The sequence below is a fragment of the Microtus pennsylvanicus genome, chromosome 13 (genome assembly GCF_037038515.1).
Source record: "Microtus pennsylvanicus isolate mMicPen1 chromosome 13, mMicPen1.hap1, whole genome shotgun sequence".
Lineage (NCBI taxonomy): Eukaryota > Metazoa > Chordata > Mammalia > Rodentia > Cricetidae > Microtus > Microtus pennsylvanicus.
This window is the reverse complement of record NC_134591.1, coordinates 79,944,683-79,960,756: the sequence shown is the minus strand read 5'-3', so window position 1 is coordinate 79,960,756 and position 16,074 is coordinate 79,944,683. Positions and strand designations below refer to the sequence as shown.

Below are 16,074 nucleotides of genomic sequence, written 5' to 3'. Positions count from 1 at the left end.
TGTCAGGTCTGCTGAAGTTTCATCCTCTGACGTCATGTCAGAATTGTGCCCAGGTTCACCTCTTCTCAACACCAGCATGGTGTCGAGTGGCCATGACCTTCATCCACAGTCTGGGTCTCTGTAAATGCCCGCGTGACCCCTCAACTCTAAGCCAACACACACTACTACATCCTTGGCACATGGCGTGTCAGCATGGTTTCTGCTTCTGGGCTTTATGCCTCTCCCCTGCTACCACCCACCCTTCCACACAGACCCCTCCACTGCCAGGCCTTGCCCCTCTCAACCCTGGTCTCAGGGAGCTCAGTTCTGCTCTCACAAATGAGCACAAGGGAACTTGCCCTTCAGGGACCTGTGAAAGGAAAGGCAGTAAACCCAGCGCCTAGTCTAGTGCTTGCCAAGGGTCATCATTCCCATTGTGACGGGTTTGGACATAGGTGTGCTGGCCTGTGAGGGCTTTGGTTGCTGCCATTTCTGACTGATGTGTGACCAGAATCCTCCTCCCACCTCCAGCACGGTCTTCTCCTGGGCCAGGCCATGTGGGTCACAGGACTACTCAGCAGGGACCAGTGCTGGCTGTAGGGCCTACGACACATATCTAGCATCCTAGTTTCAAGACAGGTCCTGCAGGACACACCGAGACAGCCAGAGAGAGAGAGAGAGAGAGAGAGAGAGAGAGAGAGAGAGAGAGAGAGAGAGACAGTGGAGGTAGCAGGGCTTTCTGTTCAGAAGATCAGAAAGCTCCATTCCACATTCAACTTCATACTTACACAAGGAGCTTCAGTGCAGGACATGGCCATTTCTGGGAGGGAAGGAAGGAGCCAGGAGGTCAGCGACAGGTGGCCTGGTAAGAGCTGGAGTGCTCAGTCACGCAAGCATCTGACAGGTGACACACCTGTGCCACATCCTGAGACTGTCACCCGCTCAGGGTCTAGCAGCTTAGACTAGTCACCACATGTCTCACAATGCTTCCGTTCTCTCCTAAATGCTCACTGAGAGCTGGGCTGTGAGGCTAGACATGGGAAAGAGGAAGTCGGCAAGATTTCCCCAAAGTCCAAGGCTCATGGGGGCCACTGTGTGAAGGGCACATGGCACACACTGCTACGAAAAGTAAATTCTAGGCTCTCCAAACACTGCGAGCTCCAGAGGATAAGCAGACGTGTGTCCTGTTGTCAACATTTCCTACCATGGCTCACAGCGAAACCCTGGCTGCTCAGGGTTTTGCATCTGAGTTGGAAGTCCACAGCTCCTGTCTCCAAGTCTAAAGAAAAAGTGACTGATTCTGAGTACTGGGCCAGAGGACCAGCAGACGGAAGGGTCTGGAGAGCCAGGGGTGCCATGCAACACCCCAAGACTAGGCATTTTCACTCCCAAGAGAGCCACATCACCATGTCACACATACGCCTCGGGGGAACCCCACAGACATAGGAATCTGCTATGGAGCTGGCCCCTGACCAGGTCACTGAGAGAACAGGATCAAACTGAAACCCCATGTTGAAAATCCTCAGCCCTAGTGACCGGGAGGCACAGAGCATCCAGAGGCCCTGGACAGGCCTGGGCTGTGTGGCTTAGAAGCACAGCACAGGCCTCCACCAAAACACTGCCAGGCGATGCATCCTCCCACTTCCGTCCTCTGAATGGCTGGCTGCCCTACAATCTCCTCCCCAGGTGGAAGCAGGGCAGCCATTCCACAGGCACCCAGAATTCCAGGCGCACAGAGATGAAGTGAATAAAGAACGGGGAGTCCAGGCTCATAGTGACCCTCCTGGTTACAAACACGCTTGTTAGCAAAGAGACCTCAGCACCCAGGCAGCGGGAAGATGAAACCTGGCGCATCCGTGGATACATGTTCAGAGCTGGTGGAGGAGCAGGCCAGCCCCAGTGCCAACAGCTCCTGCAGCTCTGTCCCTCTGCCTAGGGCGGTGGCCTCATGGGTAAGCAAGCACCACGGCTAATACCAGCACACAGCGCCTGGGCCACCCACACTCAAAGTTGCAGGTGTCTGGACATACGTGCGACACAATGGAACGGCTTACTGCCTATACCACAGCCGTACAGGGCTCTGCACATCAGAAGGCGGCTGGGACAACGAGGATCGGCACTCTTCATCCCTTCTCTCTCTTTGCCCCTTCTCTTTCTTTCCTTCTGGTCTTTCTTCTTTAGAGGTTTCACAACACAGCCCAGGCTACCTAGGACTTGCGATCTTTCTGCCTTCCCGGAATGGCCTCACTGTGTTGGCCAGGCTACACTGGGACTATAAGCACACCTCAGTATGCCCAGCTTTAATTATCATTTTAATTATACTCTCAATAGTCATGTGTGGACTGGGACTATTCTGTGGGCAGCACAGTAGTTAAAAACAAAGCTAAGGGGCTAAAGAGATGGTCTAGTAGCTTAGAGTACTTGTTGCTCTTGCTGAGAACCTACATTCAATTCCCAATACCCCCATGGGAGCTTACAACCATTCAAACTCCAGTTCTAGTCCACAAACACCAGGAACACACATGATCACATACACATGTGCAGGTAAAACACATATACATATTAAAAAAGACTAAAAAGTTTTTTTGTAGTTTTGTTTTGTTTTTAACCAAAGCTAATAGAAAGGAATGCAGGGAGCTGCTGCAGGAAGCAGACTCAACTGTCCACCTGGTGCTCCCCAAACTCAACAGGAAAAGGACCCTGATGAAGGCTGATGAGGGTGGAACGGAGCAGAGCCTCTTAGACTAACACTCTACACGCTGCCTCAGAGGAGAGACGTTCCTACTCAAATGTGAGCAGCGACGGAAGCTGGGCCACATCCACGGTGAACAAAGGCCCATGACAGGGCATTTGATCTATGAAGGTCATATGTAGCACACACATACTCACCCTGGAGCTGCTGTACGCCCCGGATGCCTCACCATGCCCTGGGCTATGGGCAGCTTCCTTAGCCTCTCAAGCTAAAGACTGGAACACCGAGCAGACAGGCTGCAGAGGGCTAACGGGAGGGCACTCGGAACAGGCCTGACAGTGGCGTCAGCAATATCCAAGGCAAATGGAGCAAGTGGGTTGGGCTGTGAACCGCCTGCTCTGAAGTCACAGACAGCCCACCTGGAGCGCACACCCAAGACTGGCAGCTGCCCTAGCTGACTCCCTGAAGACGACATCACTTCCCAGGCAGTGCAGCCAGACTACAGTAGTATGCCAGGGATTTGAAACAGAAAACAACCTAATTAAAAAATAAATTAGCTGTTACCAAGCCTGAGACCTGTCAAGCCCTCCCAAGTTTACAAAGAGATCTGAGTTTTGTGCAGCAGAGGGCCGCGTCACAGAGCGGGGTGCTGAGGCAGTCACGACACTGCAGCCTCTTGAGTCTAGTCTTCCTAGTCTGAAGACTGGGTATCTGCAAGAAAACTGCACTTCCGAAAACCATCTCTTCAAGGAACCTGGTTGGATTTAATGTCTCAGCTGAGGAGGAAAATGGAAACAGTACCCCATGGGATACATCACACTCATGAAGTTGAGGTTTCCTGTTTGACCGAGTGATGGCACTCTGTCCACATCAGGTTCCCTGTGCTGTGTGCTGTCCAGGATCCTCATCAAACTCGACCTGGTCACACAGCTCAGGCTCCCACTGTCCCCAGCATCCACGGTACCGGCATGAAGAGCCTGAGATGCTCTTGCTGGGCCAGCAGCACTTAAGAAGCTGGATCTCTATCCTCCCCATTTTTTACTGGACAAGGGATTAAGTGACATGGGAGGGATCAGAGATACAGGGCTAGACACGCATCTAGTATATGGATGAAGTCGCTGGAGAGTTTAACTCAACCTACACCTTCAGTGTGCACAGGGGACAGCTGTCCTCGGTGTGCCAGGATGCCAGTCTGAGCAGCCTGAATGCATAGGGTTGCAGGGGGCCGTGGAGGCTGTGAGCCACAGCAAGGGATGGTATATGTCCTCTCTATTCTCAGAACAAGTGAAGAGTTAGCCTTGGAGAACCAAATTTGTAAACGGCAAGTTGGCTGTTCTGCAGGAGCAGGGGAACCGTAGCCCGAGTAGCCATATGGAAGGCCTGGCCCTGAAAAAGCCTATGTGTGCAAACCCGGGGCAGCTAACTCTACCTTAGCACATTTCCCGCTGGGCTAGAACTCACACATTCTCTTCCTACCATAGAACGCTGTCGCTAAAGCTTTCTGACGGACATCCTATTGGTTGGCTGTAGTGATATTTCATTGCATTTTAATTAATAAAGCTTGCATGAAGTCCAGAGAGTAAAACAGTCGTTCTGGCAGTGGTGACACACACCTTTAATCCCAGTAGCCACACCAGTTGCCATAGAAACTGGGCGGTGCATGCCTTTAATGCCAGCCCTAGAGAGAATTATAAAATGGGAGGAGACAGCTCTCAGACACAGTTTCATTCTAAGACTCCTGGATGCAGGATCGCCATTTTGCACTGAGGTAGAGATAAGAGCTAGTGGCTGACTGCTTTGCTTTTCAGATATTCAGGTTGAACCCCCAAATCAGTCTTAGCATTTTTATTAGCCACGCTACAGTTGACAGAAAAAAATCTTCTGAGAGACATACCCCCAAAATGGCCTGTGGTCAAGGACACAGAGAGCGAGAGGAGGCAGTATAGGTTCTCATAGGGTATGCAGCTCTGAGAACCTCCTAGACTCAGATGTTAGCTTTCAAGATCAGCAGAAAATTTGTTCCTGTCATTTTAAGCATCCCAGTTTGTGAGCATCAGACGCCGCAGCCCCAGGGGGCTAACACTTCTTCAGAGTCCAGGTATGCCAGACCCATCTTGCAGGCAAGGTTCCCAGGGCTCTGTAGATGCTGCCCTATCCTGTACACACTGATGCATGTCACACCTCTTCTGAGGAGGTGGAAACTCCCCTGTGACCTCCTCCCTGCTAGAGCTGAGGAGTGAGACAAAGGAAAGGCACAGAAAGGTGGCTCAAGAAGCGCCAGAGCCTTGGAGGCTTAAGGTGACCTCAGCAGGTTTATCAGAACAGGCCTGTCAGCTCCTCTCTCCACATAGCTCCTGACACGCGTGGACTGTACCATCACAAACCCAGAGGCAGAAGGGACTTGCCAATCCCGAGCCTCCAGTGAAGAAGAGAACTCACTGGCCTCTCTACTGAGGAACCCAACATGGAATGTCACAACCACATGTGATAAAGATGCAGCCTGTGCCACCTGAAGAGGGACTCTCCTCCCTGGACACACTCCAGGATGGCTCCTGTGTAAAAGGACAATACATGGGACCTCACAGGAGACCTCTCAGTGGAAACAAAAGCTCAAGGATACTGGTACAGAAGTAGGCCAGACTCCATAACTGCTGTTTCATTACTGTCTCAGTTCCTTCAAATCCCAAGCACGATGTCATTTCAGCAAACAGCCATCATCTGCTGCTCGCTGGGAGGAGCCAACGTCTCTCTCAGAAGTCGCTCTAATGGTACAAGGGCAAAGACCAAGCTGTGGCAGTCACTGAGGGAGGGGGCTTGTTGGGAGCTGTGGACCCCCAGACCATGAATTTCCTGTGAACAACCTGTTTTCCTGTGTTTGCAGCTGCTCTGAGCAAGAGACCCTCAGGAGTTCCTGATGGCAGGGAGTGGTTTCTGGTGGGTTTGGCTGGGGCGTGGCTATCAGTTAAGGATCCCTATATAAGCTACACTGGAACACAATAAAGGGGGCATTCTTGGGGAATTCAAGGACGACCCACATCTCTGTCTCTGTGTGTTTCAATCTCCAGCCCCTTCCTGACTGGTCCCATAGTGCAGGTGGTATCTACAGGAGTAGTACCATACACAGCACATGTAGTAAGGCACTAAAGGACCATAGTACACGTAGTAGTATGGGCTTTACAGGGGCTCTGGGGAAGGGGCCACATTCAGAGATTTTTTTTTTAAATTAAAGATAGGGTCTCACTATGTAACCCTGGGTGGCTGGGAACTCACTATGGAGACTACGCTGGCCTTGGACCCCCAGGTGCTGGGATTAAAGACGTGCACCACAACATCTTTTTAGCTACAAAGACCAGACAAGGAGGTTCTGTGCAATGGCCCTCTTCCCTCCCTTGACCCTTTGAGAAAGCCAGTGCAGAACAGGGTATCAGACTGTAAATCAGGGACCTTAGAAAGTGAAGACCCTTTTACTTCCAACTGCTGCAGATAAATGCACCTTTAGAAATCAGTCTCTGTCCTCAAAGCCCCACATCTCTGGTGGCAGAAATGACCCTAGACAAGCTGTCAGACTCTCATCTTAGAACACTGCCTCTTGAAAAGCCCCTTCCAAGCTCCTGGCCATGCAGGGGGTTAACGGTGAAGAAGCGGTTTCCCTGGTGGCTTCATTCCGAGAACAGAGTGGAGTCCCTTTAAGGGCTCTCTGACTCAAGGATTTATTGGTGCGTCTATTGCTGGGTGGACATGGAAGAAAAGCTGCTACATAGGACGCTTTTCTCAGTGTTCTGGGGTCACTATAGGATGGCCGAGTAAGACCAGTTCTGTGGTGCACGAGCCTGCTCTCCAAGGTGGTTTTGGGTTATACTTAACAATGGAGTGCAGAGCAGCCATGTCACCAGGCAGGAACTCTAGGAAAGGGGAAGCATGAAATCTGACACTCAGTACTCTCCCCTCCCGAAAGGCTCATGGAATGAACTACAAGGAGCACAGCACTCAAGGCTTCTGACACACAAGGCCCCAAGAAACAAGCTGAAGTAGACAAGACCCACATGTCGCGGGCAACTGTTAAAGCGATATTATTGTCTGTGTTTCTGGCAAATACCTGTCAATCAAGACAGATTCTTGGAAGCAGCAGGAGCCATGTCACAGCTGGCTATCCTTACTAGATAGCCTGTGTCCACAGCAGGGTAGGGCAATGGGGGGAGTCCTGCACCTGCTCTATCTCGGAGTGCTCCCATTGACCATGCAGCAGCCCTTACCAGGTGCTGGGAAGCACCCAGGCCCACAAGGCTCTGGTCTCAGCACCACGAGTACAAGCAGTGAAGTGGCTTAAACTGCATGGCTCCTAGTCTGCAATCAGCCATGTGGGGGCCTGGCCTTATCCACTGATCCCATGAGCTGCTCTCAAGTGCAGCATCCCAGGGCCAAGGCTCAGCTTTGGACTCACCCTCCCCGTGCAACTCCCAAGGCTGAGGCACTGATGAACTTGCTCCACAAGCTACAGACACACAATTAGATTTCCATGTGAACTCCTGAGCAGCCCTCAAGCAAGGTGAGCAGGGATAGCCAAGGAGGGAGCGCCTGAGGCACCTCAGCCCTGTCCTGCCATCGTTGTCCACCCTGCCATGGGTCACCTCTTATTCCACAAGAAGAAACCGACAAGGTGTAGTGGCAGCTGTTCAAACGAGGGCATCGCGGGGCTCAATCTGTCTTAAGAGGATGAATTAATGCTGGGCGTCAGGGACAAAAGCCTCCTCATCCCAGAGTTTCCAAGTGAAGTCAGATCAATAAATAGCAGCCTCGCAGATGTGTGGAAAGGACAAAGCAGAGTTTTGTCTTCCTGCCCCTTGTGCACACAGGCAGACACCAGGTGTGAGCACAAAGCGAGATGGCACCAGGGACCCAGAGACCCTAAAGAGCTACTCCCCCTCATTCTCGCAGGAAGAGCTTGCTTACCTTTCCGGATTTTGTCGTGGAAATTGATGGCATCCACGGAAGCTGTGACGATGTTGGTCTTGCAGTGGCGTGCAGCCACAATTCCGGCCACTTCATCCATGAGCTTCATCGTGACACCTGCACAGAAGAAGGCACGTGGCTGGTGAGTCCTGAAGGAAGAGGGGATGTTCACACCCTGGGAACAAGTCCTCCACCCACACCAGCAGGGGCTCCAATCAGCAGGGGGCTGGGGTGTGGCACACCCCGACTCTCATTTAAAGTTGACTTCCTCAGCAACATCTGAAAATGGCCTCAGGTGAGATTCAAGGCACCTGACAAAGTTCTCCACAAATCTCACTGCCAGAAAGAGGTCATAACAATGTTCCCTGGGAGGAAGCCAGCCAAAACATCAGCTGGTTAGATATGGTAACACACATCTGTGACCCATATATCCAAGAGGCTGAGGCGGGAGGATCTTGAGTTTGATGCCAGCCTGGGATACACAGCACAAGACCCTGTCCTGTCTCAAAACAATAAGGACAAAGTCAGATAATACAAGGCAAGGGCAGCTCAGAATCATGAGTCCTTCCTATCTATTCAGAGACAGACAGGGTTTCTCTGTGTAGCCCTTGCTGCCCTAGAACTCACTCTGTAGACCGGGATGGCCTCAAACTCAGAGATCCATCTGCCTCTCCCTTCTGAGTGCTGAGGTTAAAGGCGTGCACCACCATTGCCCAGCATCACGGGTCCTTCCTAAAGGGACTGAGAAGGGGCAATTTCTGGAAAATGTTTGGAATTTGTAGAAAGAAACAGTATACTTCAACTGTTCCATGCCTAGGGACAGAGACGCCCCAGAGAAACAAACCTGCAAATGCAAATTCAAAGGCAGTCTCACTCATCACTGCCAGCAAGGGACAACACAAACGCTACAGCTGATAAAGGTCTGCAAGATGTGGCCGCCTACCCACACTAACACGGTGAACCTAAAACAGGCACAGAGGGAAGCGAGCCGAATGCTGGGGGCCACATTCGGTAAGAGGCTCTTGTGCTATAGGAGGGAGACCCAAGGGTCCCTAGCGAGGGTAGACCAAAGGGTAATGGGGGTGACTGCCAGGGGGCACAGGATTTCTCTTCTAGAGGGAATTCAATGTTTCCCAATCAAAGGCTGAACCCTGGAGTGCTCCAAAGCCAGACTCTGAGCACCAGTGTGACTCACAAGCAGACAGACATCACACTGCAAAACTGTTTAACACACAGAATTATTAACAACAGCGCCCAGTGGGAAAGTGGGACTGCAGACCCACTGTAGACAACAGCACAGAGGGTCCTCAAAACACTGAAAACACAGCCCACAATGCAGCCACCTCCTTCCTCAGTGAGAGCCAGAGGACACACCAGCGGCACTGCCTGCCTAGTGATTACTACACTCCTATTTATCTACGCGTGTGGTATGTACACACCAGCGGCACTGCCTGCCTAGTGATTACTACACTCCTATTTATCTACGCGCGTGTATTGTACACACCAGCGGCACTGCCTGCCTAGTGATTACTACACTCCTATTTATCTATGCGTGTGTGTGTGTACACACCAGCGGCACTGCCTGCCTAGTGATTACTACACTCCTATTTATCTACGCGTGTGTGTATGTACACACCAGCGGCACTGCCTGCCTAGTGATTACTACACTCCTATTTATCTACGCGTGTTGTATGTACCACTGCACACATGTGGCAGTCGGAGGACAATTTTGTGGCATTGGCTCTCTCCTTCTACCTCTATGTGGGTTGTGCCCTGGGCGTGTATGGCAAGTGCTTTCCTCACTGAGCCAGCCATCTTTTCAGTCCCTGCCCGTCTATTCTTGAGGCAAGGTCTTGCTGATGTAACCCAGATTGGTCTTAGACTCAAGATTCTCCTGCCTTCGTGTCCCAAGCACTGGGATTATAACCTACAAAAGCATCCAAATGATATTGATCCACCCAACAGACGTCAGAACTTTAGAAAGCTAAGTGCTCATTATTCTTGGACGTACTGGCTTCTGAAGACACAGAGTGAGGAGCAAAGCCGGGAGGCACACACTTCCCCCGCCACAAGGTCGAGGCTCTAGTGCAGTCACAAGCTGATATGCTGGCAGGTGACACCACTGGCCAGCAGAGGTCCTCTGCTGCTTAGTCCTGCCAACCATCTTCAAGGCTACAAAGGCCTTGGCTGGATTCTAATTGTACCTGATTGAAAAAGTCACAAGCAGTTGAGGGGTCAACTGGGCACAGAGGGACAACTTGATACAAAGGATCTATACATCTAATTTCAAAGGATGTGAGATCGGCAGGGTAAGTGCTAAAAAACAGAAAGACACTGAGCTCATGACGTCTGAGATTGCCCCTGATGAGCTCCAGCGAGTAAGCAATGAAAAACAATGTCCAGGTGCTGACAGTCAAGGACACAAGGGTGTGGATGGCCTGGTTCAACATCCACTTCCTTTGGCTTTTCCATTTGAGTACTCCCCAGTGAAGAAACAAAAACAAACAAAACTACCTCAGAGTTTAGTGCTCCTGGTTTTAGAGAATTATACTCTTATTAAGTGGAAAGTTTGGCTAACCATGGTGGAGGAGGAGAAGGAAATGCGGAGAGCTGCAGGCATGCAGGTGCCCGCCTGCTCAGCCTACACAGGAGGTCAGGAGTTCACTTCTCAAAACAAAAACAGGGGCAGAGTCAGAGCGCCCAGTTCTAAGCATAGGATAAATGACACACCACTGCATCTGCGTCCTCCCTCCTGAGCAGGGGAGGGGAGGGTACCAAAGGGGCTGCAGCTCTGCACTCCAAGTCTGGACAGGGGTCCTACTGGGCTTGGTGTTGCAAAGATGAAGACTTATTACAGAAACATTTACAGCTCTACCTGAGCCCAACACAGGATCTTTCCCCCCACCCTAGGCCAGGGCCCTCGTGGAAGTTGAGACCAGGCAAGGCTCAGCAGAGGAGGGACCTGTAAGATGAATTCTCTAGCCTAGGACTAGAATAAAAAACACAATAGGGATCATCTGTGAGTCAATGTTCACAGCCTTGGAAAGACTGGGTTCTGAGTTAAGTGAGTGTAGAAGCCCACCACAGTGGCTCAGGGGACAGGGTCTAGAGTTGGTCAACCTGGGTGTACAATGCCATGCCTGATCCCTGGAAGGGCCTCAGCACCCACAATCCCTCTCCAAACCCTGTGCACACACGTGGACGGCTTGAGAGCATGACTGGATGCCTCCAGGTGGGCAGGGGGCACTTGCCATCTGTGCTGAGGAGGTATCAGCACATATGCAGGTGACTGAGGAGGAGCAATCGCATGAGTTGATGATGGGCCAGTGGTTGCTGCCGCCGCCACGGGAAACAACATATGTTGTTGAACGGAACACCAATTTCCTGTGGTCTTTGCCAACTTAGGACTGGAAATGAACACATAAGGAAAGAGAAATAGGATGTCTGTGGAGGAGAAGGGAGATCTGGCAGCATCCACACTCTGCTCAGATGGGCACAGGGGCCAGAGAAAGTCAACCTCCCCTGGCCAGGTGCCACTCAGAGGCACATCTGGGCCATGCCACTACCTCCTGATTGGGTCGTGGCTTCATGACAAGTCTCTGTGCGCACACTTATTTAAGGACTTTGGAGAGGACGGAGTAAGGGGGGCTCACAGACTGAGTTCTTCTAGACAGATTTTCTCCATAAAAACCAGCAGTGACAGCAGCTGGACAGCAGCCAGACGCACAGCAGAATCAGCACGAGGCACTGGCTCGCACTCAGGTGCTTTCCCATAGAACATCCCTCATACCATGAACAACGCCCCTGGTGACCACAGAAGCTCCCTGGGCTCAGATCAACATCAAGAACACTTGCTGCACAACACTGACAGTGTGAACACACTAAGAAAAGATGTGCTCAGAATTCCAATGTGGGTTTAGATCACACCTATCAGTCAAGCAGAGAAAGGCTAAGAGACAGGAGCCTAGGAACTGTGGCTGCTGGCCTCACTGGGACAACATTCTTTAAATGCTGGGTTCATAGTGCTATAGCTTCAGGATAGCTGTCCTTTTTAGGAGACAAGTCCATCTGACAAAGATGAGTTGGCTCTTTCCAGAAGAAAGTAAAAAAGTCCAGAAGACAGTGCAAAGGGGGCAGAAGAATTCTGGCATTGGCGCACAGGAGAAACGACAGACACACACCTGGAGATGCCACAAAGCCTCCTGGGACTCGGATGTCCAGGACCGGCTGCACTGCAGAAGCACTGCTGCTAGGCAGAGCTCAGGAACCTGGGGGGAGTCAGCTCCGGGAAGACCCGGGCCTCTGGCCTCTCAACAAACACAGACAAATGATGCTGAGCTTCCCTGGAAAGCCCCAGAAGACAGGCACATTGCTGTCTGTCTCACAAATCAGGGCATAGAGACACAAGGAGTTGTGTGTCCCAGACACACAGCAGGAACTGGGTCCAGACCCTGCTCAGGGGGCTGAGGCCAAGCGATGCTCCTTTCCAACATGGTTGGCCAGATCAAAAGAAGAGGAATTCTTAGGTAGGGTGATGGCAACGATTTCAAGATCATGGTGAATGGCAGGGTGGCAGGAAAATTGCTGTGTGCGTAGAGGGGGTCATGGCCCAGAGCATGTCCCTGGCCTCTCGACTGTTTAGTTATGGGAGGGGACAAAGAAGGAAAGAACAAGATTGTTAAAAATCTAGGATTCGAATGGCGGTCATGGCACACGACTTTAATCCCAACTCTTGGGAGGCAGAGGAAGGCCAACTTCTCCGGGTTCAAGGCCAGCCTGGTCTATACAGTGAGTTCTAGGACAGCCAGGGAATCATAGAGTAGAGAAACCCTGTCTCAAAACAATAACAATAAATCTAGAACTCACTACATCTATAATTGGCCCCTTGTTTACAAATACAACTTGTTAAAAATGTAAGAATAAAATGTAAGAGATTGATATAAACATTTTAAAATGTAGTTTTGCCTCATTTATCAAAAATGCCAGCTAGTTATCATCAACTGCACTAGGGGCCAGGGGCCACTGTCTCTAAAATGCTGAGAGTTCTAACGTGCAAGGCTGCGATCCCCAGTAAATTTTGGAAGAAACAAGTATTGTTGGGTGAGTTTCTGGTTCACATGGCAATGTTGGCCCATATGTGACTCCACAATGATTGCATGGATAATGTGTGACAAGATATCTGATCTGTACCTCAGTTCCCCTGGCCCAAGACAGATCCTGGCTCTGGGTGCTCAAGAGATGGCTACTGGAGATGAATGCACGGATAGAGAAACAGACACGGAAGACCCCAAACTATCACTCTAAACAGTACTGGTCTACCCTCAAGCCCAACAGACTCATGTCCATCTCATTATGCAAAATGCATCCAAGCCCACCTCCAAGAACCCCCAGAGGTTTTTAAGAGTTCTAACAAGAGTCAAAAGCCAAGAGTTAAGTTTCCTTGGAGACTCAGGGCAATCGTCAGTCCTTGGAAAAACCGGAAAGTCACATACTACCAACATGCATGGTTCAGAGTCCACTTCTATTCCAAACAGAACCAACAGGCGGCCTGGGGAGCCCCCACTCCTCTGCCTCGCCACGTAGCCCCACAGTCTCTTCTGGATGGGTGTAGTTATCCCCTAGCCCCTCGGGGTTTCTCCCACAAATATTCTACTGTATTAGCTTCTCTGACACCCTGGGGTCTCCAGTGAGACAGGCTTCATTCAGCCCACGGCTTCACAGGTAGCGCTTAGAGCTGCCTGCAGGGATCCTAACCCACCACACACTGCCTGCCCCTCAGGTCTTCCTTCAAAATCTGGGTGCAAGACTCAATGATTCCATAAATTTTGAATTCTGTATGCCTAGGTGGAGACCATGCGCCAAGGACTGCTGCCAGCTCGAACAGTAGTCAGGGCCCCCACCCCCAACCATGGCTACAGAGGCTTCTGAATGCCTGGGCAGTAAGCAGACGTGGGAAAACCCTTCCCTGGGCAGCTCACTGTGTGGTCTCAGCTCAAGCGGCTTTTTGGTTTTGTTTGTTTATTTTGTTTGCTTTCTTGTTGAGACAGGGTTTCTCTGTGTAGCCCTGTCTGTCCTGAAACTTGCTCTGTAGACCAGGCTGACCTCAAACTCACAGAGATCCACCTGCCTCTGCCTCAGGAACACTAAGATTAAAGGTGTGTGTCAAGTTGGGAGCTTAGGCCCCAGCCCCTTGAATCTGTCCTAGCCCCCTGACCCTGAGAGTTAGCACTCTGGACTCCAAATCCCAGCAGGCCAGGGTATTTAAATGAGCTCCCAAAAGAGGAACATGTGGTCTCCTTTTCTCCCTCATTGGTCCCCCTCAGGGCTACCCGAGAGTGCAGGAATCCCATTAAACCTGGATATTTCTTAATTTGGCTTGGCTTGATTGGGAATTTTGCGTCGGCAGGGAGCTCGCGTTAGGAAATATTCCTAACAATGCGCACCACCACGTCCAGCACAAAGCCACATTTTTCAAATGAGGCAGAGTCTGTACACTCTGGAGCTGCAGTTTGTGGAGTGTCCTCAGAGCATCTTTCCTAGGCCCCAGTGCAAACTGCTTTATTTGTGTGTTCTCTTCTTCCACCATAAGGGGCCTGGGACCAAACTTGGGTCATTAGGCTTGGCAGTGAGTACTTTCACATACTAAGCCATCTCACTGGCTCTTGATTTCATTTTAATGTCACTAATCTCTTCTAACAACCCCTTCCCACCAAGACAAACACACAACTTTAAATGTATTCCTTCTCAATCAAACTTGACAGTTAAAAACAAAAAACAACAAAACCCTTAAAACTTTTGAAAAAAAAAAAACTTTTACTCTTAGTCAGCAACATCCATGTGCTGTGGAATACTATTTTAAGATGTGTTACATTTGTTTATGAGCTGGAACATTTGTTTCATAATGCAAAGATGTGTTGTGTTCCTTTATGTTGCATTTGTTTAACTCTGTGAAGCTGTGAGTCTTTGCCTGTCTAGAACACCTGATTGGTCTAATAAAGAGCTGAACAGCCAATAGTGAAGCAGGAGAAAGGAAAGGAGGGACTGGCAAGCAGAGAGAATATATAAAAGGAGAAATCTGGAAGGAACAATAAAAGAAAGAGAGGCGGACACTGGGGGTCAGCCCCCCAGCCAGCCACGGAGTAAGAGTGAGAGTAAGACCTACAGAAGTGAGAGAAAGGTAGATGAGAGAACAAAGCTGGTTAGAAACAAGCCAAACTAAGGTCCGGTTTTATAAGAAGAATAAAACTCCATGTGTGTGATTTACTTAGGACCTGGGTGGCAGCCTCCTCCCCGCAAAAAAAGAATAAAGAGTAAAAAATAACCAATAACAACATTTTGGTGTTCCAATGAGGGGCTAGAACAACAACAACAAAAACAAAAACACCAACCACGCTACAACCTGCATGTTGTTCCTCTGCCACAGCAATTGATCCGTTCTTTTAAGTTTGGCCTCAAAGTCTCAGGACAGTGACAAATGCAGACGCCTTTGCCAGAGCACACACAACGGTAGGTTCTCTAGTCCAGCTTCCTTCTGAAACTTCATGAACTTGGCTCACCACTGCCCATATTTCTTTCATTTTTGTTTCTCTGTAGCCTGGTTGTCCTAGAACTCACTCTATAGACCAGGTTGGCCTTGAACTCACAGAGATTCCTGTGCCTCTGCCTCTCAAGTGCAGGTTAAAGGTGTGCACCACTGCCTGTCAGTAATCTCTTCTGAGCTCCAGCATAATCACACATTAAGCTCTGTTCTCTAGTCTCTGCCCCCAAATTCTCCCAAATCCCTCCAGGAACCAGTTCCAAAGGCCTAAGAACAACCTGGTGTTGTGCTCAGTCAAATGACTCCACTTCCCTAGTACCCATCTTCTGTATTGTTTACATTGGCATCTCTGTGACAAGACCCAGACAGGGGAAATAGCCAGGAGTGAGCTTGCTCTTCTACCCTCTGACTGAGCTCAGAGCAGGAACAATGCGGGGGAGGGGAGCCAGCTCGTGTCCACGGAAAGCCTCCTCACCTGCTTCCCTTTCAGACATTACTGGAATCAACATCAAAAAAAACAACTTTGGTAAATTATACAATCCATCACAGGCTGTCCCTGCTTCTCAAGATTGGTAATTTGAAAAGACGCCAACAAAATTGTAGGATCTGCTGTTGTTAGAGACTGCATTCACTTCAGGAACTATGGGAAGGAAAAGAAGCAGGCTTGTTGGCCACTAACATGGAAATAAACACCGGGCGGTAGAGATATTTTTGTATCTTAACATTTAACTGCTTACAGATTTTTGTTTTGATTTTTCTTTAAGTATCGACAACATGCTGACTGGATTAAAAATAGAGGTTTAATTTTCTCTTCCCAAGGCTGCTGGCTGGCTGGGTCAGGCCTGCCTACAAACCCATAGCAGCAGCCAGCAGCTTGAAGCTGGAGCTGGTGCCGCCTGCTCTGTGGGTGGGATCT

At 50.2% G+C, this 16,074-nt stretch overlaps 1 protein-coding gene across 5 annotated transcripts in view; it reads right to left on the bottom strand.

Annotated features, from left to right (window-relative positions):
* Acot7 (acyl-CoA thioesterase 7) overlaps positions 1-16,074 on the bottom strand; it is a 93,675-nt gene that overhangs the window by 10,486 nt on the left and 67,115 nt on the right. For all 5 annotated transcript variants that reach the window (XM_075947054.1, XM_075947053.1, XM_075947050.1 and 2 more), the window contains exon 7: positions 7,622-7,738. In XM_075947054.1, the coding sequence (XP_075803169.1) occupies positions 7,622-7,738 (117 nt within the window). The remainder of the gene's footprint in view (positions 1-7,621; positions 7,739-16,074) is intronic.